This window comes from Malaclemys terrapin, chromosome 12 (genome assembly GCF_027887155.1).
Source record: "Malaclemys terrapin pileata isolate rMalTer1 chromosome 12, rMalTer1.hap1, whole genome shotgun sequence".
Lineage (NCBI taxonomy): Eukaryota > Metazoa > Chordata > Testudines > Emydidae > Malaclemys > Malaclemys terrapin.
This window is the reverse complement of record NC_071516.1, coordinates 12,753,050-12,777,878: the sequence shown is the minus strand read 5'-3', so window position 1 is coordinate 12,777,878 and position 24,829 is coordinate 12,753,050. Positions and strand designations below refer to the sequence as shown.

Sequence of the window (24,829 nt, the reverse complement as noted above, 5' to 3'; positions counted from 1 at the left end):
CAGCGGGCTACTTACTTTCTCTGCCCAGAGCAAGCTTGTCCTGAATGTTTGAGGCACACAGCTATTCAAAGCCTCGGACATCTCGTACCCTACATTTGGATGCAAAAATTGCTGTTTGATGCCTGACCCACTGGGTACATATGAAAAGGAAAATTCTTATGACTGCAACTAAAGCACGCATTTCAGTAAGCTCCATTGTTGAGTCGTATGATAATTACATCCCACTACTATGAAAAATCAATGGCCCAGAGTCATGAAGTTAAGATCCCCAAACTATGAACTTTCCCAGACTTTGGGGATGTTTGGATATAGGGTTTTGGTTTGAGCCATCTCTAGTGTTAAGAGAAACATTCCTATGGCTATATAGTCATTAAAACCATGAAAATATGTGGATATGTAACTGAAGAAAGAATCCCAAGAAACCCTTCAACTCAGTGTTTGTTTTCCCTCTTTTCCTTTGCACTCTGGATGTATTTGCTGACCCAGAAGTAACAAATCCTTTCAGAACTAATTTATGAGAAACACTGACCCTGAATCAACATCTGTTAGATGACTGCAGTAAATCTTATTACATAATTAAACACCAAAATCTATGCTAAAATAATTCTAAGGGTTTGACCTTGTTCTCATAAGAGCAAGATACTTCATAATGAAGGCTGAAATCCTATCCTTAATTCATGCTGCTGTGCTTTGATATTTGTGCACATATGGTACAGTATAGAAGAGCAGGCACTGTTTGTTAGACCCCAGCAATACCTTAAGCACAACAGCATGAGGTGAGCAGGAGAGTTTTGAATTTCCTATTTTTGGTGGGTGTTAGTTAGACCTTTGACAATACTGCAATATGGCTGTTTCTGATTAATTGCCTGAGAAGTGTTAGCTGGAGGTATTTTCAATAAGAAAGAAAAAATAATCTGATTCTATTTGAAAGGTGTTCACTGTTACAGTGAGACAATAGAATTGTGATAGCTCTCTGAATGTGACTGTAGTTTCTCTTTTAGGCCCATAAAAATGTCAGTGATCCCTGCTGACACAACAGACCATCATGAGAACCTCTGAGTCATTCTGAGGGGATTTAATCAAAGGGGTTCATGAGCCATTATATATTTCAGTGACTCTCTTGGAAGTCATGGTGGCCTACCGTGTCTATGGAAATTTGTGGGATATATAATGAATGAAATACAGGCTTTCCCCTACAGATTTAGAGTTCACATTCATCCGAGGTCAGTTGTGAGTGAAAATCATTACTATCCAACCGCTGTTTAGCTGATGCTCTCAGTCCACTTCCTAATGGACAAGTGCCCAATCGTAACTGTTGGCCCCCTTGTTGGAAACCTCAGCAGAGACGCAGATGATGGAACTGCCACGACACATTGGCAGGGCAGTATGAGAGGAAGCTGGCATTGCCACGCTCCTTGCTGCACCTGCTCTGGGTCAAATAGAGGACATAAAATAAGAAGAGGACACAACACACATAAAAGTAAATGGGAGAATGTATCCTAGTAACTATCTGCCTTTAAAAAAGAAAAACATCCAGTATGACTTGCCATTACATACGTTTGGGACCAGATTTTAAAACAAGTTAAGTGCACAGTAAGCTTGGCAAAATTGTGCACAAAATTATTCATTACATTCAGGTAACTGCATATATAAATGCAACTCTCTCTCCATTTGCATGTACGTATACTCAGTTTATGTAAAATGTGTGTGCAAGTGAGAGAGTTGGTTAAATGTAGGGCTCAAAATCCACTCATCCACAGTCAGTTGAACGGGTGGGCTAATAAGAACCCCATGTGCCTGTCTTGTAATTACTTCAAGAATACACATGTTGCAAGTTCATGGCAGCAACATTAGGTGATGAGCTTCTAGCAATTCTTTACTCCTTTGACATGTGCCTTTGTCTGAGTGGGAAAGGAGATGCTGAGGAACAGATGAAATCCTAGCAGCAATGAGCAGTGGGTCATGACAGAAGGAGCAGGACACAAGTTTTTAAGTGTTTGGGGCGGGGGGGAGCAGAACAGAGCAGCAGGCCGAGTTGTCATAGTAGCAGGTAAATATGGGGGTCCCAGGGGCATAATTTCAGAAAAAATTGAGGGTGACGGGGAGTGGCAAAGTTGTGTCCGCATATCAATCGATATTGTGATTATGTTCTATTCTGCAATGTCTGGGGATAAAAAGTGGAGCATATGAAAAGTTGGGGGGTGGCCAGAAACTCTCCCCCCTCCCCCCTTGTCCCATAGCAAATGATGCTCCTAGTCGGGCCTTGGTTGGAAACACAGAAGTAAATCTAGTATGTTTGAAAATCTGGCCTCATTTTCTATCAACAATTTGAATAAAAGCTTGCCTGACTAGCCAGTATAGAAAGGGCCTGTGTTCTCTGTGAAGTCTTGATGATTTATGTTCCTTCAGACCTGCTATGTTGCTGCATTGCAGTGATGCAAGGTAAGGCAATGTGGCATAACATGAAATGATAGTGAACAGTTAAAAGAAAACACACTGGATAGTTCTGTTCAGTCGTAATGGTGACTGAGCACCTGATCCAAATGTATGGGAATACTGAAGATAGGAATACTAAAGAATCCATGGCAATTGAAATCTGCACAATCTGTTTGACAGATTCATATTATTTCTAAGTGTTTTGCCACAGTCCTAAATTTATTCCTTGAGACCAGGGGTGGGCAAACTTTTTAGCCCGAGGCCACATCTGGGTATGGAAATTGTATGGAGGGCCATGAATGTTCACGAAATTGGGGGTTGGCGTGCGGGAGGGATGAGGGCTCCGGCTGGGGGTGCGAGCTCTTTTAGGGTGGGACCATAAATGAGGAATTCAGGGTGCGGAAGAGGGTTGAGGTGTGGGCTCCAGCTGGGGATGCGGACTCTGGGGTGCAGGAGGGTGCTCTGGGCTGGGACCGAGGGGTTCGGAGGGCAGGACAAGGATCAGGGCTAGGGCAGGGGTTTGGGGCGTGGGAGGGGGCCTGGGGTGCAGACTTCAGGTGGCGCTTACCTCAAGCAACTCCTACAAGCAGCAGCCAATGGGAGCTGCGGGGGCAGCGTGGGGAGCCCCTGGCTGCCCCTCCACATAGGAGCTGGAAGGGGGACATGCTGCTGCTTCCGGGAGCCATGGCATGCATGGAGCGGGGCAAGCCCCCAACTCTGCTCATTGGCTGGAGCGCCAGGGCAGGGCAAGCCCCAGACCCTGCTCCCCGGCAGGAGCTCGAGGGCCGCATTAAAACCTCTGAAGGGCCGGATGCGGCCCCCGCGACGTAGTTTGCCCACCCCCGCTTTAGACATAACACTCGTAACACCAAAATACATTCATTTTAACAGAGCTTGAAAATAACCCTGATCAAACATTCAGAACTCTAGGTGTAACACCTCAAGCTAAATGAGCAGATCTAGACTGAGAAACCAATGGCCACATTTTAATGTCTGATATCTCCCAGTGTCTAGGATAAAATGTACCTCATTGGAAAGCTAGGAATCTTAACTTGTTTCCAGGCCTAGAGGTTTTCTAGCTATAGGACATTAAGGCTGGGATTAAGCATACCAATTCCCACTGAATTCCAAAGGAACTGAGTGCCTAACTCTTTTAGGCTCCTTTGAAATCACAGTTAAAAATCACACCATTGTAATTACCATTATATCTTTTTTTCCCTCTATTTTGATTCTGATCCGATTTTAGTGTTTACTGTCTTGAAAATCATTAGAACTAGAGCCTATGCTGTAACTCAAGCAGCTCACAAGAACATCATCAGCTATAATAATGTCAGAATTGAAGGCAGGGAAGGGATAAACAAGACATCAACATTTGTTTTATTAATTATCTATATAAAACTTTCAAAGTTGTACCCCCTCTATAGCTCTGTCTCTCAACAAGGTCAGAGAAGCTATTTAGCTCATGCACTGCTCTCTCTCATTGGAAGCCATTTTTTTTCTGTGTTCAAGAGGACATACAATGGCCCAATTACATGAGGAGAAGAAAAGAGCAAGTCTGATACATGTTTGCAGGATCATGTCCTAAGTTAAGAGGAGAAAATAGCAGACTTCACTCCTTTCTTCACCTCAGCATTAACAAACATGTTAGCAGAGATTGAGCACAGTTTTCTTGATTAGTGTGTAGAGAGATTTTTTTTTTTCTTACAACGGTGCTATAGATTCAATCCTTCTACGTGGTATGAACACTTAAAAATCTGCCGTGTTTGACTTCATGTTTCAAAACACTGCTCCCTTTGACCTCATTCACCCATGTGAAAAATGACTGTCCCACTCATATAGACAGAGCCAACCATGCTCAAAACTAGTTGTCACAAAGCACGGTCACCCTGTTATACCCAATCATGCTTTGTTACAATGGAAACTGAACTCTGTTGACTCTGACATCAGCAGGACAACTTGTTTGATTATACGGACGATGGGGATCCATGCTTGATACCTGATGTCAAGTAGGCCAGAGTTTTAAGTGTGGACACAGCCATAGCATATAAGTTATTTAGCAGAAGGAAACTGTGCTAAAACCCTGCTAGGACAAACAGGATAGCACTATTTCAACTGTAGTGTTGACAAGTTCAATATGTAAGTCAAAGGTACCATGAATCAGAGGAATAATTTTGCAACAATTCATATGAACTTAAAAAAAAAAAAGGCATTCAAAGGCATTAAGGGTCTGATTCCAAGCCCATTGGAGCCAACTGGAGTCTTTCCATTAACTTCCATAGCTTTGAATCAGACCCTAATTCAGCACTGCTAAATTCTGCTCACCTAAGGAAAGTAATTTTTATGCACAAGTAAAATGTATGAGTTTATCATAATCATCAATGTAAAGTGTTATGTCAGAGCTAGGTATTATTATAATTATTATTAGTAATAGTGGTAAAGAATGGGTGAGCAGATTTTTTGCATGGGTTGGTAAATCCATACTTTAATCTTCCTGGAATGTTTTCATGGTGCATTTGGAAAATATTTTGAATATTTAAACATACATGACAAAATTATCGCTAGAAAATTTGTTTATTATTTTTGTATAAGGCATTTTATTAAAGTCTCTAAACTCTTACTGATCTCTAAATATAATGATGACTTTCTATTATATGGAAAAATTAGAGTGTTGCTTGTTTCCGATTCACAAAGTTTAAAAAAAAAAAAAGTGGCAAAAGGAATGTGCAGTAGAATGCCTGTAACTTCTTTTATCCCAAAAAAGGCCATGAGGGATTTGTGAAGGACTTTAATCTCAAATAGATTAAAGGTCCTGAATTCCTGAGGCTGAAAGATAAGTCAAAGGAAAATAGATTCCAAAAGACACCACCACCCCACCAGCAGCTTATAAGACATGTAATAGTCTCAGCTCCAAAGTCGTCAACCCAGTTGCCTGTGAAACCCACCAGGGATTCAGACAAAGGCCAATGAAAAAATCTGCCACATCTTGGCATCAAACATCTTGCTTAATATCTTTTCATATACCATGTTATGCCTATGGCTGTTGACTCCGCTGACAGAAGTAGTATAGATTGAAATGGGAAGGAGAAATTTTTTCTTTTAGATCTATGAGAAATAGAAATTGTTTCTTAGGTGATCACTATAGCTAAGATTTTCAGACCATTTTGGTACATATTTGCCTGCCTTATCTGTGCAAGCATTTAGGGTGACTGAGGGCACAAACTAGCTAACTGCACATGCAATCAGATAATTTTGCATACATCAATACATCTATTTGATTTTTGCATGCACAATTTTTTGCACACTTCCAAAATTTTAATATCAAAAAAATCTAATCAACAAAATACTGTGAACTTAGCAGAATCTTTCTTGCATTAAGTTCATTTTAAAAAAAGATCAGAGGCTTGCATTTTCAAAAGTGATTGGTTTGGGTGCCTCAGTTTCCGAATGCTCAACTTGAGACCTTCACGGGGCCTGATTTTTAGAAGTTGGGTGTTCTTTCTGGAAATCAGAATCCTTTTAAAGTATCTCAACCTGGGCACCCAAAATCACTAGTCACTTTTAAAAATGTTGGCCCCTTCTCTTTAAGTTAGTGAGATCTAAGGTTGAAGAAAGCAAACTGTGGGCCAGATTCGTTATTCTTTGCATACCCAAAACTTCCAATGAAGCCAATGGGAATCTTGGCTGAGCAAGGAGTGCTGAATCAGTCCCTATATTCATCTAAGCAGAAGAGAGAGTATAAAGGGGATTGCAATCATCATATTCCAAGCCACAGTCTACTAAAGGCACATGGTTCCCTCTACACGGAGCTTTACAGCAAGAATTACAGGGCTGTTGTGGTAAATTTACAGTGGCAAGAATTTGGATCTGTGATTGGTTTTAATTCATTCAGTCCTCTTGGCTAAAAGATTAACATACTGAGATTAGGGAGCTGGAACAGCAGTTAAAGAAATACCCTACATTGGGAATTCTGGAAACTGAGTAGATAAAATGCCCTAGATTGTGAATAATTGATGTGAAATGTCTCTCTTTTTTATAACCGTGCTAATACAGTATTTGGAGGATGCTGTCAAATCAGTCCTCAGCTCCTTTTTCCAGGGCCTGGCTCTGATTTGCCCTTGCATGAGTGAGCAAGGAGAGAGGGTTTCCACAAGGAGCCTCCCTTTCTCCTTGAGCAGCATGCACAGGGCAGATCATAACAGTAGTGCCTGCACCTTCTGGGAGAGCATAGCACCTAAAAAGAAGTAGGAGGAGTGCTGTCATGTGCCCCTTCTGCATTAACCCCTGGGCTAGGGTGGCCAGCACTACAGCAGAGCACCATCTTAATGAAGAGAATAACCCCTGTGCAAACTGACCAGTCACAGAAAGTGATTGTGACTCCTGAGGCATGTTCTCTCCTGATGCTCCCTCCGGGACAGTGCAATACTGCCCTTTGCAGAAGGGTGTGTGCTGAGCTCATCATTTGCCAGTACCCAATTACTCTATGGAATGGAACCATTTTAAGACTAATAATTTGTGCTCTCATCTTAGAATCTCAAAATGTATTGCAACAATTAAGCATCATAATACCCCTTCGAGGAAAGTCGTTATTGTTACATCCATTATACAGATGGATAAAGTGAGGTACAGAGAGGGTAAGTGACTTATCTGAAATCGTACAGTAAATCAGTGGCACAGATGAGCATAGAAACCAGGGGCCTGATTCAGCTCTCACTTACTGGTGTAACTCAATAGCATAAAATAAGATTGGAACAAACAGACCCTTTCCCCCAAGTCCTGATTTCCAGCCCCAAGAGTCACCATTTAGAAACAGGAGGTTGAGAAGTACTTAGTACTTATTGCTGTGAACTCATGAAGTTCAGTATTTGTGCTACAGGGAAACAAACCTCTGGAGTTAATGTTTTGCCCTTAACCATAACTTCATTTTTTCAACTTTTCATCATAAAAATAGTGTTGCCAATAACATCACCTAGCTGACAACCAAGCGGGGAGCTTCCAAAAGTCTTCCAAAACACTGACTCCTTGTTATAAATTCAAGATTGCTAATGGCAATGGTGCATATCACATCTGTACTAGGCTTCAGGACTGGAAAGAAGCAACCTCCCTACTGCCGGATGGAATTGGGAAAGATGTTTTCAGTCTGCACATGCATCAGCATTAGCCATTTCTTTGTCAACAAATCCCTTAAAACAGACTATTTCTATTATGTACAGATGTCCAAGAAATAATGGAATACTGTACTACAAGATTAAACACTTTAATGTCAGCATATGTGCTGCAGGACTCTGAACAATGGTGTCATTGTACATGTACGAAAAGGGAGGGCTGAGGGAAGATGGGTTTAATTATGTCTAGAGCAGCAGCAAATTCTTCCCAAATGGAGTTGAACTCCAGCAAACAAGGATGCATAGACTGGAGACTGATATTAAAACAAAGCGTTTGTGCCCTTTCTCATATTCACCCATTAGGCTTGAAATGGCAAACCTAGTCTTACCTGTCTGATTTCATAAGAATGGTGTTGAACCACCTGGCTTCCTAGAACTGCTGCGGCAACAGGAAGTGATGAGATCACATGATACTGGAAACCACCACATCCTGTCATCCCACATGTTACCCAGGAGTTTTTGAACATTAACATTAGGATGGCAGAGGAAAGAAAATGGTGTAGGAGTTTGTACAGTTGAAGAGTGCCTCAAGCTGGGACCTGAACTCAAGATCTTCAACTTATATATGAAGCACCTCTGCTCCTGAGTGTATGCTAATTCATTAAATTGTTCCCCCTTTAACAAACCAGGGAGACAGTAGGAATTATGAAAATATGGCACTGAAATTTCTGGAAGGTTTATGAAATCCTGAAATCAAGTCCCATGAAAATGAAGGTTACTAACTGGAATCCTTCAAGAGGAGCTTCTGCCCATTCACACATGTGGAGTCAAGATGCCTGTGCCACAAGGTTCCAAAATTTTCAGGAGGGCAAGTGTACTTTTCAACCACTCACCTTCAGTAGCTGGAATGACCTGAGGGATCGCTGGGACCACTCCCCTTGCTATACCGTCAGAAACCCAAGCATTGCAATGCGATCACGATTCTCTGCAATGTGTTCATTGCCTGGCTGATGGAATGTCATTAAGCTGCGTTGCCCTGTTGTAATAGCTAAGTTGGGACAAAGTCCAAAAGTTGCAAATTCATTGGATGGTTAGATATTGTTCAAGCTAACTAGCCTGACCTAGCAGTCTTTGCGAAGGTGCTGCTCAAGTTTACTGCTGTGTTTACAGTATACAAAAGAGAATGACCTGTTTGAATGTACCATTTGCCACGTAAGGAAAGTGGTCATTCTCCATTAGAGTGTATAAAGCTTCTAGCCACTAAAGTTTGCAACTATTAGATATTTTGCTACTGACAAATACTAAAACATAAACTCATGGCAACTTGGGATCATTACACTTGAAAGAACACTATGCCTTGGGACCATCTCTCCCTTCTGTATTTTACTATTGGACCAACCGGAGAGAACATTGTTTTCAGACCTATGATTTTTTAATTTCTTTTCCCTTCTTCTTGCTGAGCATGAAGAAATTAAAAAAAAACAAAAAACTTTACTCACAAGGTAGTGGTTTTCAAGCTCATATACCTCTAATTATCTTTCCACTAGAAGTAGATTATTTTTTTTCAAACAGCCTTCTGTTCCTTATTACTATGTGTATATTATTATATAGCATAAAGTTACCTAGTACAGCAAGCAAAAACATTTGCAAAACTGGTATAGAAAGGAGGACTGGATTCTGGACTGGTACAGCTGGTTTAAGGTATTTTAGAAGTAAATGAAATCAAATGAGAATTTATAATCCTTCCTGAGGTCTGGATTCCATCAGACTAAACTCATTAGGCATTAAGGTGCAGGTGCAGCTAAATAAAGGATTGTTCTGCTTTCTTTAATACCATAGATTCACATCATGAGTTCAAAATAAAAGTCTTTTAAAAGCACACATATATATTTTGTATATCTATTGGCAAGCCTTAAAAGAGAGTTGATGGAACCTTCATATGCCTCATTTCTGTCAATGGAATATGCCCATTTCTGCACTGATATTGACTAAGTACTGTATTGGAGAATTGTGTGGAAATAGACCTCTTTATGTTGAAATGTTTAATTTCATTTTCGTATGTTTTCCTTTCATCTTCCGAACACCTGCCCAGATAAATAACACAGATCTAATTCCTCCTTAAATGTTTTATTGTCATTGCAATTGGAGTATACCCAACATTATACTAAATCTTGGGCCCAACCCCACAAACCTTTTGGGAGGAGCACAGAGGGCATCCAAGCACTGAGGATTTGCAGGATTGGGACCTTTTGATGGGTTATGGTTATACAAAAAAAAAAAAAAAAAAAAAAAAAATCCAAGAATCAGTTTGCCAGGTTTTAAATCATACAGGTTTCCTAGTTTGGATCCCAAATTCCTGTGTTATTGAGAATGTAGTTCCCGTGACATTACAAAATAAGCAGGAGAGATCAGATATGTGACTGATGTGAATCTCAGCCCTTGATTGTAATCAATAGAATTTACAGCTTGGAATGTATACATTCTGAGTTATGCTATGATACAGTAATAGATTAGACCTTTTGAGCCTCTCTGTGCAGCAACAAATATCTGCACCTTTCTAGGTCAAGCAGTCTCTGGAAGATTACAGTCCTTGCTGTGCCAGGGGGATTGCAAACTATTCAGGGGAAAGGTATAGCTACCCTGGAGGTGAAAGCTCAGTAAGAGTAAAGATCTTCTTTTGGACCCATACTGTGGAGTTCTACTGCATATTTCTCTGCGATTTCTCTGTTGGGATCAAATGTAGAATACTGGATACCGTGATGCATTATGCACAAAAGATCTTAAAAATGCTGTTTTGAGAGCAGAATTTCATCTTAGTTATTCCAGCCAGAGGGGTCAGCCTCTTTCACTACTGCAAGTAGTGCTCAGTGACCCATTTCACATTTTATTTTGAGACCCCACTCTTCTTGTGTGCCACCAAGCCAATTCAGATCAACTGGGCTGCTCCTGCTCACAGCTTTCTGGATTTGAAAGTTTGGGAGCTGAAGAGTCAGCAGATCTTCACTATTCAGTCTAAGACCCATGTATTCTCTCAGACTTTTGCCTGAGATGGTACCTGGGCATATTCATACAACTTATTCCTTTGTGGGAGGGGAAGCTAAAATAAAGATTAATTATTTTCATTGACAAAGAGCAATGAATTATGTGCTATTTAGTATATGCGCTCAGGAATTTTGAGATGGGTGAATTAAGAATACAAACATATGCATAAGTCTTCTGGGGCATTGTGTATGGAATGATGGTGGTTTCCCACGCTCAGGGCCATTTTGGGGGTTTTACTTCAGAAATACTTTTAGGCCATGTGTCCTTTAGAGTTCAGATTTTTTTTGGCCTACTCTCCATTACTAAGGTCATCTGGGAATAGGGAGAGACATATTTGCTAGCAGTTTAACATAATATAGGAGATAGAGGCTCTCACTAACATTCGACCAAAGTGGTCTCCTGGAGTCAATCCTTAACAAATAGCAATTTTTTTCAGATAATTTTTTTTTGATTGCAGTACTTTTGTATGAGATTAGCTGCTGTAGTACTCTAGTTTCCCCAAGTCAATTTGATATGAGTGAATGAATGAATGAAATGAATGTATGAATGCAACATAATTCACACTCTATTGTGTTGCATTATTCAAAACAGTGCACGAATAAGGCCATGGGATTTATGCACAAGGGGAGTTAAGTGTCCCTCATAGGACCAGAACACAAAGCATTCTCCTCCAGCTTGGTCTATTGCCAATATGTCACATTCAAGTGCTGTACTACTTTGCCTTAGGACTTTAACTGCCAATTATCACTACAGAAAGGGGGTGGGGGGGAAATCACAAAAACTTTGGACACACTGACTTAAATAATGCAGTCATGTATACTACATCATTTATAGTGAAATGGATTTATCAGCAAAACAAAGGCTACTGATACCTAAAAGAGATTTGGGCCTGCTGGAGTATTTTTGATTCTGGATTCTTTAATACATGCCTGATTCTTCATTCCTTGGGTTGGCCTTAATGTGGCACAATCATTGATTGGTTTCTGTGGGTCATGTAGTCTAAAATTCCTGCAGTTTTTATTATAATGCATGCTACTGTGTTGAAAGAGTAATTGTAGTCAGTTACCAAAATCCCCTTCACTTAAATGGGAACAGGATCTGACCGTATGTGTGATTAGCATCCCTTTTTCACCTGTCTCAGTAGGCAGACTGTTTCACCATGTAGGATAAGAGATTCCACTTGGGCCCAAGTATGGAAAAATCTTGATCTTCTAGTGACCCTGTCCTAGAATTAAATGGCTGTTTAGTCAAAAGCTTCTCTTTCCACTGTCAAGGATGGTGAGATCAATAGTGATTATTTTCAGCTATTCCTTACTGAAGCTTAGTGCAAGTATATTTGTGTCATTAGGGGGCCTAGTGGTAAAGCAGTTAAAATACAAGTGGGCACGTTTATTGTTTCCTCTAGAAGGAAACAACCAACCACCAGCAGCCCTGGATTTTCCCGGTTTCAAATAAACATTTATTGCTTCATGTAGCTAACAGACTGTGAGGCTAACGTTACATTTTTTCTTAAAACAACAACAAAAACCCTCCGTTCTCTTAACAATTGCTGAATTTTTAAGTCTATGTTCAGAAAGGGGAACTTAAACCCAGCAGAATGTTTATAGCACCACACAAGGTTCAGGAAAAGTGATGGACAGTATTCTTTATTAATCTCTAGAGAGTCCCCATAGAGTTATAATTATTGCATAGTAATAAATAAATAAATAAATAAAAGTAGCAAGACTGAAATGTTCAGAGTCTTTTGAATGGTACCAGCAATTAGTTTTAAACTTCTTGAAAACTGGTTGGGGTTTTTTTTGTTTTGTTTTGTTAGCTTCCTGCATGCCAGCATAATGGTTACGGGTGATCAATTCGTGCTAGTTATGAATATTTGCCATTTGGGATTGTATAGATAATAGACATATGCTAAGAAAAAAAAACATGTTAAAATAATCATTCAAATCCTAATAAGTGGTAAGAAACAGAACTCATTATTTATAATTTTTAGCTCTTATATAGTGCTATTAAAATGATAGACCAGATCTTGCATCCCTACTTGGAAGCAAAGCTCCCATTGTCAATTGGAGTTTCAGGCATGAATTAGGCCCCAAGTAAAATAAATTTACCTCTTAACTTAAATTACTACTCACAAATATTGATGCTGTGTTATTTTACAAGTATTTTTGGTACTTTCTTCCAGGTCCTTTATTTATTTACTTCACTGCCACTGAGCTGTAGAGACCACAAGTTGGTAAAATGTTAGGATGTGCACAATCCCACTGACTCCAAGAAGATGCGATAACTGGAGGCAGAATTTAGCCCAATGGCTGCATTCATGGAGTTAAATCATACCCTGATTTACAACCCCATCAAACATGATGAAGGTGCTGTGCCAGATCCTCAGCTGTTGTCAACTGTTTTGACTCCATTGCCTTCAATGGAGCTATTCCAGTTTAACTGAGGATCTTGGCCTGATTACATTGACAGGGTTGCATGGAGGTGTAATTCAGAGCAGAATCTGATTTAAAAATCTATTAAGACCAAGGCTAAAGAAAGGAAACTTTTTTCCTACTTGAAAGCAATCATGCATGGGCAGACAACATTTTTTTTTTTTTAAAACAACCCCTGGAATGATAATTGGCTTGGTCTATGTGAAGTTGTTCCCTCATTAGGAACATAGTCAAATGAGGATCATGCTAATTTTAAAAACAGAGGATGGCAGTGTATGGTTTTTAAGAGCTTCCCATGAAGATATAAGTAAAAGGATTTTCTCTACTACAAAGCCTGCATAGTTTCCCAGGCCAGGTGGACCTGATAGTACTGGCTGCATGCTGAAATATCTCATCCCCACCCTTCAGGCACTTTAACTGTAAGCCTTTCCAGACACACTGACTAAACACTTTCAAGATGAACCTAGAAAAGGGTGGTGGTGGTTGTTGTTTTAGCCATAAGCTAAGTATGAGCTTGTTGATCTAATTGCAAAATGAGCTTTTACAAACTTTGAGGAATATTTGTATCATCTTTAAAAGGGCAGAATCAGCAAAACTCAAAATCTGAACACTGAAAATTCACAGCTCTTCTATTTTCAAAATAAGGCAGAGTTTTTACTCAGCATAAAATTTAATTCAACATGACAACAAAAGAATCTAACTTGGAAGCAGTTCCAGGAAGATAAAGATGGTAAAAAATAACATGTGACCTCAGAGATGCAACAGAAACTTAATACTCTATGGATAAATTTTTCAGACAGTTTGGAAATAGTTGAAGGTAATTTATGAGAAGACTTGAGTGACAAAGCACATTACTTGAAGTGCCTTTCCTTCACTAGGCACTTTCTAAATTCTTTCTCTTTCATTTCTTTATTCTCAGGAGACTTTTAAATCCACTGAACCAAAACAACACTTTGTTGGTATAATGCAACACTGGCACAGATGGTAAAACACTGCACCTGTTCCAATAAAATGGGAAATTTGTGAGATTCAAAAACATAGCACTCATTAACAGAAGTGTACTGAAACATGGACAGTTTGTACTTCTCGAATACCTTCCTGGAAAGGAAAAAAACCCCTCTGTTTTTATCATGTTAAATTTAAAATAAAATAGATGCATTTAATCAAAATTATGTCTCTCTTTTGTGTAAGAGACAACACATGTTGTTAAAGTAAATATGAGTACCTCTGATTTAATTTTTTTTTAAAGAAAATAATTTGGTTTATGTACTCCTATATTTCTTGGTATTTTTAATCAAATTGACAATATAAATATACAGCCAAATTCTGTCATCCTTATTCATGCTGAGCAGTACCTCACTGGCTAGTCTCAGAGAAATAAATGGGGCTACTCAAGGAGTAAGGTATTATTATTGCAAGTACAGGTGACAGAATCTGTATCATAATGATCAGATAACAAAAATGTCAGTTTTAAGCTGCCAATAAATAAAAGCATGCTGGGAATAATTGCATCCACAAAATCACTCTTGATAGCTATCAGCGAAGTTCACTATGTAAGGGTTATCTTTGGCGCACAAGTAATATGCTGTATAACATTTGACAGAAAGAAAAACTGGATCCTAAGTGAGAAGGAACGTTAACTGATAGCTAAACAAAATATAAATCACTTCAAACATTTCTCCCAATGATCGGTTGCTATTGTTCAACAACCCATACATCTCTCTCTCACGCACGCGCGCACACACACACACACACACACACACACTCAGTACAAAATGTCATGAAAATTCCTAAGTATCATTTAATTTTGGCAGCTCTGCACTGTAAAGCCATTTATATAAAACTGTGGTTGGCAGCTCTCACTCTTCCATGGGAACAAATTAACATTGGCATTCCAAACACAGGAAAGTAAGGAAATTAGAAACACAGTTTATATTTGGCCAGCACTTTGAAATACTGTACCATGCTACTGATGTCAATTAATGAAAAGCAGAATTTTGCGGAGAGGGTCTGGTTTTGAGACATATTAACACACGTTAAATATGTTTGCACAGGAACTAGATTGTAAGCATCTTGGTTGCAAAACAATAAAGCAATTACACTAAAACTTGTAGTCTCAGAGTTGCCATTAATTCAATCCACTCAATCTGGATCTCTAACGGATTTTCACTGCACTCAACATGTAGCTAACACAAATGTTTAAAAGAATGAGAATGTTACTCTGGGGCCCAATTCTGTATTCTTACTCTCAGGAATTCTTGTAGAAGCCAACAGACCTGATTCTGATTTCAGTGCAAATCTGGAGTAACTCTACTTAAATTAATGGAGTTTCACTGATTTTTACACCAATGTAAGTCAGATCAGCATCACATCCTGAATATAGTCCTGAAGCTCTATTCATGAGAGTATGGACTTCAAAAATAAGCACCTGAATTTTCATAAATATGTCATGATATGTATTATTTTTGAAAGATATTGACAAAATCATAAAGCCTCTTGTTTTTATATTTATACAAAAAAAATCTAGGTGGCAGATAATCGGATGGCATAACTCTATTGACTTCAATGGAGTTATGCCAACAGATAATTTGGCTCTACAATCTTTACACCATATTGTTTATTTGTGCTGAGGTTCAGATATTTTGATACCAGTAATCTTTCATCACTGAGGGTTCTCCATATGAAACATGTCTTGTATTAAGATATATCACATTTTTGTCAAACAAAATATTTGTTAAATTCTGCTTGTTACAAAGACAGGAATTCAGTGGTAGTTCAACAACCTGGATTCAAATAATCATGATAAGCAGTGACTAATAGGATCTGGTTCGTGTTTTGATTATTTGCAGTAAGGGAAACCTTTTCTCTAAACAACTACTTTCTAAGATTAGGAAAGAAAACTATTTGAAGCCCGAAAATAAAATACTGCTTGCTGATTATTTCTGTATAGGGACACTTGACCAGATTCAGAATTCAGTTATCCTGGTGTAAATCTGGAGTGAGTTTAATGTAGTTACACTCATTTACACCAATGTAAATCTAAAGTAAGGGGGCAGATCCAATGGAGCTACGCCAATTTACATGGCTGAAGATCTAGCCAAAAATCTGCTCCTAGGCCCCAATCATATAAACATTTATGCTTGTCATTAACTTTATCCATGTGAGTTGTCCTATTGAGTAGTCCCACTGACTTCAGATGTTTACAAGATCAGAATCTTAGTTCTGAAACTAACTTTTAAACATACAGGCCACTAATTTATTTTAAAAAGTGATACTTTTTACAACTCATAACTTAAAAATATATATTTATCTAACTGAATATTTTGACTCTGGCTTGGAAGAAGTTGACTGTATTTGGAAGGGAATTAAAAATACTATCTCCTCCTAGTGCTGTATATCATCAGGTAACCTCTCTATCTGGCCACTATTAATATTTCCTTAACTTAGTCAGTCACTCAGATGACTTCATCCACCATCTCAGTGTTTCTCTGGTATTCATCAACTTAGAATAACTTAGATATGTAAAACTAAATGTGTTACATTTTAACCACATATTAGCAGTTTCTACACAAATATTAGCATTTCTTCACTTGGTCCAAGGATAGAAACCATATTAGCACTACCAACATATTTGATTTAACTTAACTGAAAACAGAGGCTCTTGCAATTTAATATATTGATTTTACCAGTGGGACTTAAATCTTTTATAATAAGTGTACAGAGCTGCACCGCTCACCCTCTGCCACTTTTAACCCTAATCCCCACATTCCTCCTGACAATAACATGACAGGATCCACACATCCTTGTATTAGCCTTAACCCCGGTGACACTGCCAGAATGTATTAAACTAAAGCATAGCAATGTCCTATTTAAAAGAAGCCTGTCGACAGCCCTGACTAGGCTTTAATAGTTAATCTTTTTTTTTTTTTTAATTAATGTTTCCAACCACTCGTGCAACCTTCCCCACCCACAAAAGTGTTCCAAACTGTACACAAGCTTACTTACAAAAGAAAACGTAAAGATTGATTTTCATGATGTATGCCAACAGGCTGTTAAACTTAGTCTGAAGAGACAATGGTAGAGACAATTCTCACCCAAGCAAAAGGGAGGGTTTTAAGAGAGGGGTAGCATATCCTAAACCAGGGGTAGGCAACCTATGGCCCGCGCGCCAACGGCGGCACGCAGGCTGATTTTCAGTGGCACTCACACTGCCTGGGTCCTGGCCACCGGTCCGGGGGGCTCTGCATTTTAATTTAATTTTAAATGAAGCTTCTTAAACAGGTTAAAAACCTTATTTACTTTACACAACAAGAGTTTAGTTAGATATTATAGACTTATAGAAAGAGACCTTCTAAAAATGTTAAAATGTATGACTGACACGCGAAACCTTAAATTAGAGTGAATAAATGAAGACTCCGCACACCACTTCTGAAAGGTTGCCGACCCCTGTCCTAAACCAATGGTTAATAATACAGTGTTTACCACTTCTATAAAGCGAGGCACTGTAGTTGTTACTTGGGGGTGGGGTGGGGGGGAAACACCTCTCACTGTGGGATTGCAAGATCTGGTCCTAAGGGCTTGTTTTCTTCAAATTACCTTACCTTACATTGTGGCTGTTTTAAACTACAGGTCCTGTTAAGGGCTTCAGCTTCCAGGGATAATATGCCTGGGAGCAATGAAGAGAGTATGCCGCTGTGGCCAAAGTTACATCCTTTGACAAGAAGCAGACAGAATGGACCAGCCCTCCAGTCCTATCCAGGCCTGCTTGCCAATGTAGCCATTGGAAGAGCAAGGATTGGGACTGGGACTATGTCCTGCACAGAAGTACAAGGGAATGAGAGGCCTTCATGTTCCATTTCCTACCCCCTTCACAGGGTCAGCTACAGTCTGTACCTTAAATAATGAGTCAGTCTGTGCAACTCCTGTGTGAGGCAGGTAACTAACTCCTAGTCTCATTTCCCATTTTACAGATAAGGAAGCGAGAATGAAATTCAGTGTTTTCCTGTAGGATTGGTCTGTACATTCCAAGAATACTGGATAGCTCCTTGCTACACAGACACAATATTTCATTATTTTTGTCGTTTGCTACAAACTTTTCCCCATAAGCTAATTCCACGCCACCTAAGCATTGGTGGATCCATACTGTCTGAAACTATCACAGGGCATATCTGTTCAGGCTTGAGAACTGTAACAGGACTAGAGGGCAGTGGTGGAGGGGAGGGGGGAATCTGATGGTTTGGCCTAATATATGGGCCAAATCATCTGATCATGAGCAGACATTCAGGGCCAAGATATAATCTGCTTTGTTTCAAGTGGGAGATACATGAAGATCAAAAGTTCAAATCCAGGTCAAATATCCTTGAAAATCTTTGATTTATATAAGCAGGAAAATGAGGTTTAAAAGAAGTGATTATGAAAGGGTTACTAAAAACACAGCTGTACACGTACTCTTATATCTAAGACTCTCTAAAGCAAAACCGTGTGACATCTATATTAACCTTTGGCTGTACACCAGTGAAGGCCTGTAGTGAGCTGGAATGCAAGGCAGCCCCTTCCAAATTTTAACACAAGCCAGGTTACAGCTGCAAATGCCTGCAGCCCGTGCTCACTTTATAAAGTATTCCCCAGAGGAAATTTTTTAACTGTTATAGAATCTTTTTCTAATACCCTACAGTGTTAAAGCCTGTTATTAAAGGGCAAAGAGATGGTTCTCTATGCCAAACACTTGTCAACAAAAAGGATAGCCAGATGGTATGAAATAAAATGAAACTTAGGGGCTCTTCAGCTTCTTGATTTACATTAACAAAAGCCACTTTCACACGCTTCTTCCAAGAATGACTAATTTTCTGGGTTTTTTTAAACTCATTTTTTCAAGGATTAAACAATTTTATCCATTTTATAATCAGCTATGAGACAAATTAACTGATTGCACATCACTCATGCTGGGTCTTTAAAAAAAAAAAAAAAAAAAAAAAAAAGTCAAGGAAGAACTATTTACCAAGTCAAGCCTATTAACATAAAGACAATCCAATTATTTTTTAGAAAAAAAGCTCTCTGCAACCTGGATGTTTTCTCGTTAGTTGCTGTTTATGAATTTTAAAATTAAGGTTGTGCAAGAGAACACTTTTTCTTTTAAATGAAATCCAGAGGAATAAAATTTATAGTAATACCCTTATAAGCCTGGTCATTATTTATTTGAATTAGGTATTCAGACCTATGTGGCCTAATTCTGCTTTTGTTTACATCCAAGCCTATTCCTGACACAGCCCCATTCCTCATCCATCTCAGTACTGGTGTAACTGAGAACAGAAACTGGCCCATGAGTTAACTGGATCTAGTGCTATATCTAGTTAATTATCAAGCTATTATAATAATGCTACTTGCTCAATATAAACTTAGTTTGTTTCAAGCTACCCTTGAAATAAAGCACCTGTATTCTGATTCCTAACCACTAAGGTCAAATGTAAACTCTTTGAGCAAAGTCAGCCCTGATTTAACTCCACAGAAGTCAATAAATTTATCTCCTCTTTCATATCTTGTAATTTATTATCATATGTAATGCCTTTTAAGCCCAACAAAAACTGTCTTTCTAGATGGATGAAGAAACATGTTCAAAGAGAGAAAGTATACCAGTAGACTAACCTTCTGGAAGTCACACAGATCTGCAATACCATAGCTTGTTTACTGAAGCTTAGATTTAGTAATGACTTCTCTACTTACTCTCACTTCCCTCATTACTAAGATGCACATTTTATTATGCTGTGACACTTCCTCATTGTGCTGGCTTTCGAATGTAATAAAAACCTACCTGTGAGATACAATGCCCACAGAGTATCTCTTACAAAACTAGGACACAGTTGAATACTGACTGCATTTAGCAATTCAGCTCTGATTTAAATAGAATCATTGTAGAAAGCTTAAAAAAAAACAGTCTACAATAGATCTAATTTTCACTGTATGCCATAGAAAACTGTTCATACTAGAGCAGGTGTTGTGTTTGACTATAAATGTGAGTTAGGAGCTAGTCTGATTCATTAAAAAGTCCATAAACAAGCCAGGCTTTGTCCGATACAGATGAAAGAACGATGACTATAATGGGATGAAAGGTGTGCACAGTGATGAAGAAAGCTATTGCAGATCTATGTCCTTTTTAAACTTGTCCTGGCATGCACTGTTGACAGGGGAACAAAACAGTACAGATAAACCTCTCAAAAGTGCCTTGTTGGTAATAATTCCACCTGTCTATATAAAACCATTGACTATTGCCTACCTTCTGACTAATGACTGGCCATCCTGACAGCAATTAAATAAAACTATAATGGATCATTTTGCTTGAAGAATACTTGAATGCTTTCTAAACTAACTACAAAAGCCAAGAATTGTGATGGAGTGTGTAATAATCTTAGGGTTACATTTTGTAACTTCTGTTTACATATATGCAATCACTCTGTGTTCCATGATACTCCTATAGAACAAGAGCTATCCAAAAATTGTTCTATATTGTATAATATGTTGACTAATTTCACTATAATCACACTTTGGGCTAAAATGTTTGTGTGCAATATAATCTACTTTAGGGCCTGAACCTTAATATGTTTTATACAAAACTGCCATGGACTTCAGAGATGATCTTTCCTTACATAATGAGTATGAGACTGGGTTCCTAGAGCTGTACTTATGAAAGCTACATTGGAAATAACTTTGCTTTTTATAAAGGATATAATTATTCCCCTGGAGATAAATGTTTCTTTATCTGGAGTTGACTCATATTAATTATTTATCCCTTTCACAAAATCCTCCTTTTACAATATAAAAAGAAAAGTGTGAATTTTAGTTTCATTATTTCAACATCTTTTGTTTTCTGTTAGAGCTTATTGAGTGTCCCTGCATTCTCAGCCTTAGATTGTACTTTATACTTAATACTAAGGTACCAGCAAGCACAGTGTTAACATGATCTCTTATCTTTAAACTCTAATATTTAACCACCAACTGTAATTTTGGATGTTCAAATATTTGATTTTAGAAGGTATTATTGATGATTGGTTTAAATATCTGAAAGAGATTAGACAAGCATTATAATTCTAAATGGAACCTATTATCACTTTCAGAAAAGTGTAGACCCTGGCCAAATGTAGCTCATAGAGCCCTCCTGTGAGGCTCATGGTATTTAATATGGATGTGTGACTCATGGAAACTGGAAGTCTAGCATAGAATACTCCATCTTCAGGTATCACCAAGATTGCAATGGAATGGTAACTGTATATAATCATAACTATTCAACTGTGTGGCATAGAGCTTATACTGCTACTAGTGAGTCTCCTTTAGGTTAAGTGCCAGGAGAAGGATTATGGTTCAGTTTCTGTTGCCACCAGGAAGTTCTAGGTGGCCATGGTGTGAACCATAGTGCCAACCCTTAAGTTCTAGACAATGATGGATTTTTTTACAGTATTAAAGATAAGGGTGCTTGCAATCTGTACCAGTTTATTATTTTTATGCATCAGGTGTATCCCTCTTGCATCTCATTAAGGCAACGTTTGAGTTGATCCTGTTTTGAAACTACGGTTCAGATTTGGTCTTGAAATTGTAGGCACCCAATCTGTACATTTGGTGGTTTCAGAGCCACACATAATGAGTGCTAAAACTGGATACAGCAAACTCCGACCTATAATTATATATTTAAAATAGAATGCTGGCCATGACAGCCTTTTACTCAAATCCTGACCAGTTAGTCCAAAAGGCCCTACACTCTACAGCAGACAAACAGAACTCAGCTTGGACCATGGCATCCAATTAGGGGCCTAGCGAGCTGCATTCAAAGGTGACAACTTTCACGTCATTTGCATAAACCCATCCACAGACATGTGCTTGTGAAAGAAGGCAAATTAGCTGCCTAGAACTGCGGTCAATAGAAGGAGCCGCAGGAGTAAAGAAGGATTTACCACGGAATCCCTCTCAGCCAATGGAGAAAACAGACTCTCAGCAGCTTGGCCCTTTCCGTTTAGTTAATGCTGTCTTCCCTGCTCCACTGGACTCCATCCATTTACAGCCGCTCGAGTGCCATTGTGATCGTTTACATGACTCCAAGCCCAGGGCTGTGAACTACGCGGCAGCTCGTGGTCTTGTGCTGGTTTCCCATCTTCCTTGGAGGTTCACTATGCAGGCCAGAGCCGCTCGTGATTCTTGTAAAGACCCGCACCGGAGAACCCCACCTCTGGGACAGGCAAAATAACCAGTGGCAGGGGTAGGAGGAAGAATTCGGCACGTGGGGTGAGAGCTGATTCAACACAATACATGAGCTTGTAAAGATCCTAATGATGTGAACTAGGGCCTGAGCCCTGCCCAGCTGAATTTCAATATTACTGCCATTTACGTATCACATAAAAAAGTAGTTTTTCCTCGGGCTACTTCTTTTCCCTGCCCTGCCACCGGAGCCACCTGCCACCTGTGCCCACCATTAGAGACACTTGGCCCTACAGAGACGCTTGGGCCATCAGATTCTTGTCCTCCCTTTGCCCACAGGAGAGATCTGCCCCATCTCGCCCCCAGGCACTAATCCCAATCTCAGGCACACCCTCCCCCGCAACAACAACAACAAAAAAAAGTCTCATCCCAGAGCTCCCCGGGACGGAGGTTAGAGACTCACCCAGATTCACGAAGCTCATAACCATGTCTGCCTCGGTGAGGAAGTTGCTGTCCTGTAGGCTGGCCAGGGGTGGCCCTTGGGTGCTGAAGATGGGCTTGTAAGGGTAGGAGAATCCCTCTCCCTCCTCCCCTGCGGCTCCTGCCGTCTCCTCCTCCACCGACATGGCATTGTAGAGATCCAGCATGAACATGGGGGCAGAGTTCTGCTTGCCGTGCAGATGGGGCCGGGGCCGGTGGGGCAAACCCAGGATGGAGAGGATCTCCCGCTGAATCTCCCGGCGCTCCTGGCTTCGCAGCCTCCTGTGGATGAAACTCGAGTGCACCTCATTGTCCAAGGTGAAATCAGCCAGGATGCAGAAGGGAGCAGCAGCCCACAGGACCAGCAGCCAGGAGGCAGGCTGCCTGAGCCACACCACATGCATCTCTCTCCTCTCCTCCTTCACGCAGCTCCCTGTGGAGGGGAGATAAAGAGATCCAGTGGGCTGGGGAGCAGGAATAAATACTTTACCATTAAAGACAGCTGGTGCCTGCCCCTCAAAGTTCTGATCACTTGGGTAGACAGGGGAGATCCAGCTTCAGCGCTCTCATGATCAAAGTCTGGCTCTGGGGGAGGTTGTGTAGTTTGTAAAATCCATATGATAGGAAAGAGATAAATGGAAAAGATAAATCCTGAGTGTTACTTTCCACCCTCTTCCTTTAGGGTCTGATCTCTTTCCCTCTTTCTCTTCACTTCTCACAGGCTAAGTCTAAGTACGTTTGAAATGCTGCTTTGCAGACAGCACAGGCAGCAGGAGGTTGTATCTTGTGGGAGGAGCAGGCAGCAAAACTCAACACACTCTCTCTCTCTCTCTCTCTCTCTCTCTCTCTCCCCTTGTCCCTCCCTCTCTCTCCAAACTGCTTAGAAAAGAAAATCCATGTTACTGCCTAGAGCAGAAACATCTGATCAGGTTGCTTTTCAGGATGTTTATGGAAGCTGCTGGATTAGAAGAAAGGGTGAGCCATTTCTAAGTAGTTAAATTAATGTAAGCATGATTAAAGAGAAAACACCCAAGGGGGAAGGGGTGGTTTATGTACAGGGAAGGGAGGGGGAGATACTTGGAGAGAATTTGTATATATAAATAATAACACTGTCCAGAAGGGGGAAAACAATAAATGCATACATTTAAAATTTAATGATGTAAATATAATAGGCAGAGAGACCAGGGTCAATTTTTCCACAGGTAGATGGGGAGCAGGGGGGGGGGGGTTGTAAGGAAGTGTCAAGGAAGACTGGGGGACTATGGGATGATAGAGAAACTTTAAAATACTAACAATTAATAATATTTAAAAGATTTTGAACCATCAGCTTCTGCACGTTGCTAGGTTATGTCACTATATTATCTTACTACTCTCCCGTCACCTCTTCCCATTCTATTGTCTGTGACACTCACTTGTTGAATCTTGGCTTGAACTGGATTATCAAGTGTTAAAAGCAGGGAGTCACAACTGTCTTTTACTACCTGTCTGTACAGCCTCTAGCACATTGGGGCCAAGATTGGGCCCTTTGGGATCTACTGTGATATAAAAAAAATTAATAAGAGTTAGTCACCAACTTTAACTACTGCTTCCCAACAGTTACTTGAAAAGAGAGGAGTGAAAATAATTCACAGTATATGCTGACTTTCAAATTCAGTCTTGGGAAGGAAGGGGGAATGAAAAAAGTGGGTCAGTCACACTAATTTTGACAGAATATGCCTTTGATGTTTCCTGATGATTCTACCGTACTCGAAAGTCTCAATACTTGATCCTGAACACCTTCTTCACCTACAAACACTTCTATAGGTCTGTGTATTGAAAGCATCATATAAGCAGTAACTAGCGATTTTTCATAAGAGGCCTATGAAAAGGGGATAGCCTGAATCGAAGAGGAAACTTAAGGCATATAATTGAAGTAAATCACCCTAAGGCCACCTACTGAGTAAGTGATAGAACCAGAATTAAGATTCCTAGCTCCCAGCCCTGTGCTCCTTCCTCTGGACCATATTGCTTCTCAAAGCTCCTAAATCAATGAGAGTTTTGGGTCCCCAATGGAGGCAACAAGAATGAGCTCTCAAAATCTTTTATACTCCCTGAGAAGCACTACCAACCAGCTGTCAAGCAGTGGGAAGGAGTAGGTAATTTACATCAAGTTTGTCT

The 24,829-nt window shown here is 39.7% G+C and overlaps 1 protein-coding gene across 1 annotated transcript in view; it reads right to left on the bottom strand.

The window, feature by feature from the left end:
- Positions 1 to 23,446, bottom strand: part of BMP7 (bone morphogenetic protein 7) — a 51,796-nt gene extending 28,350 nt beyond the window's left edge. The window contains exon 1 of the mRNA XM_054046226.1: positions 22,656 to 23,446. Coding sequence (XP_053902201.1) covers positions 22,656 to 23,076 — 421 coding nt within the window. The 5' untranslated portion in view covers positions 23,077 to 23,446. The remainder of the gene's footprint in view (positions 1 to 22,655) is intronic.
- Positions 23,447 to 24,829: the final 1,383 nt, after the last annotated feature.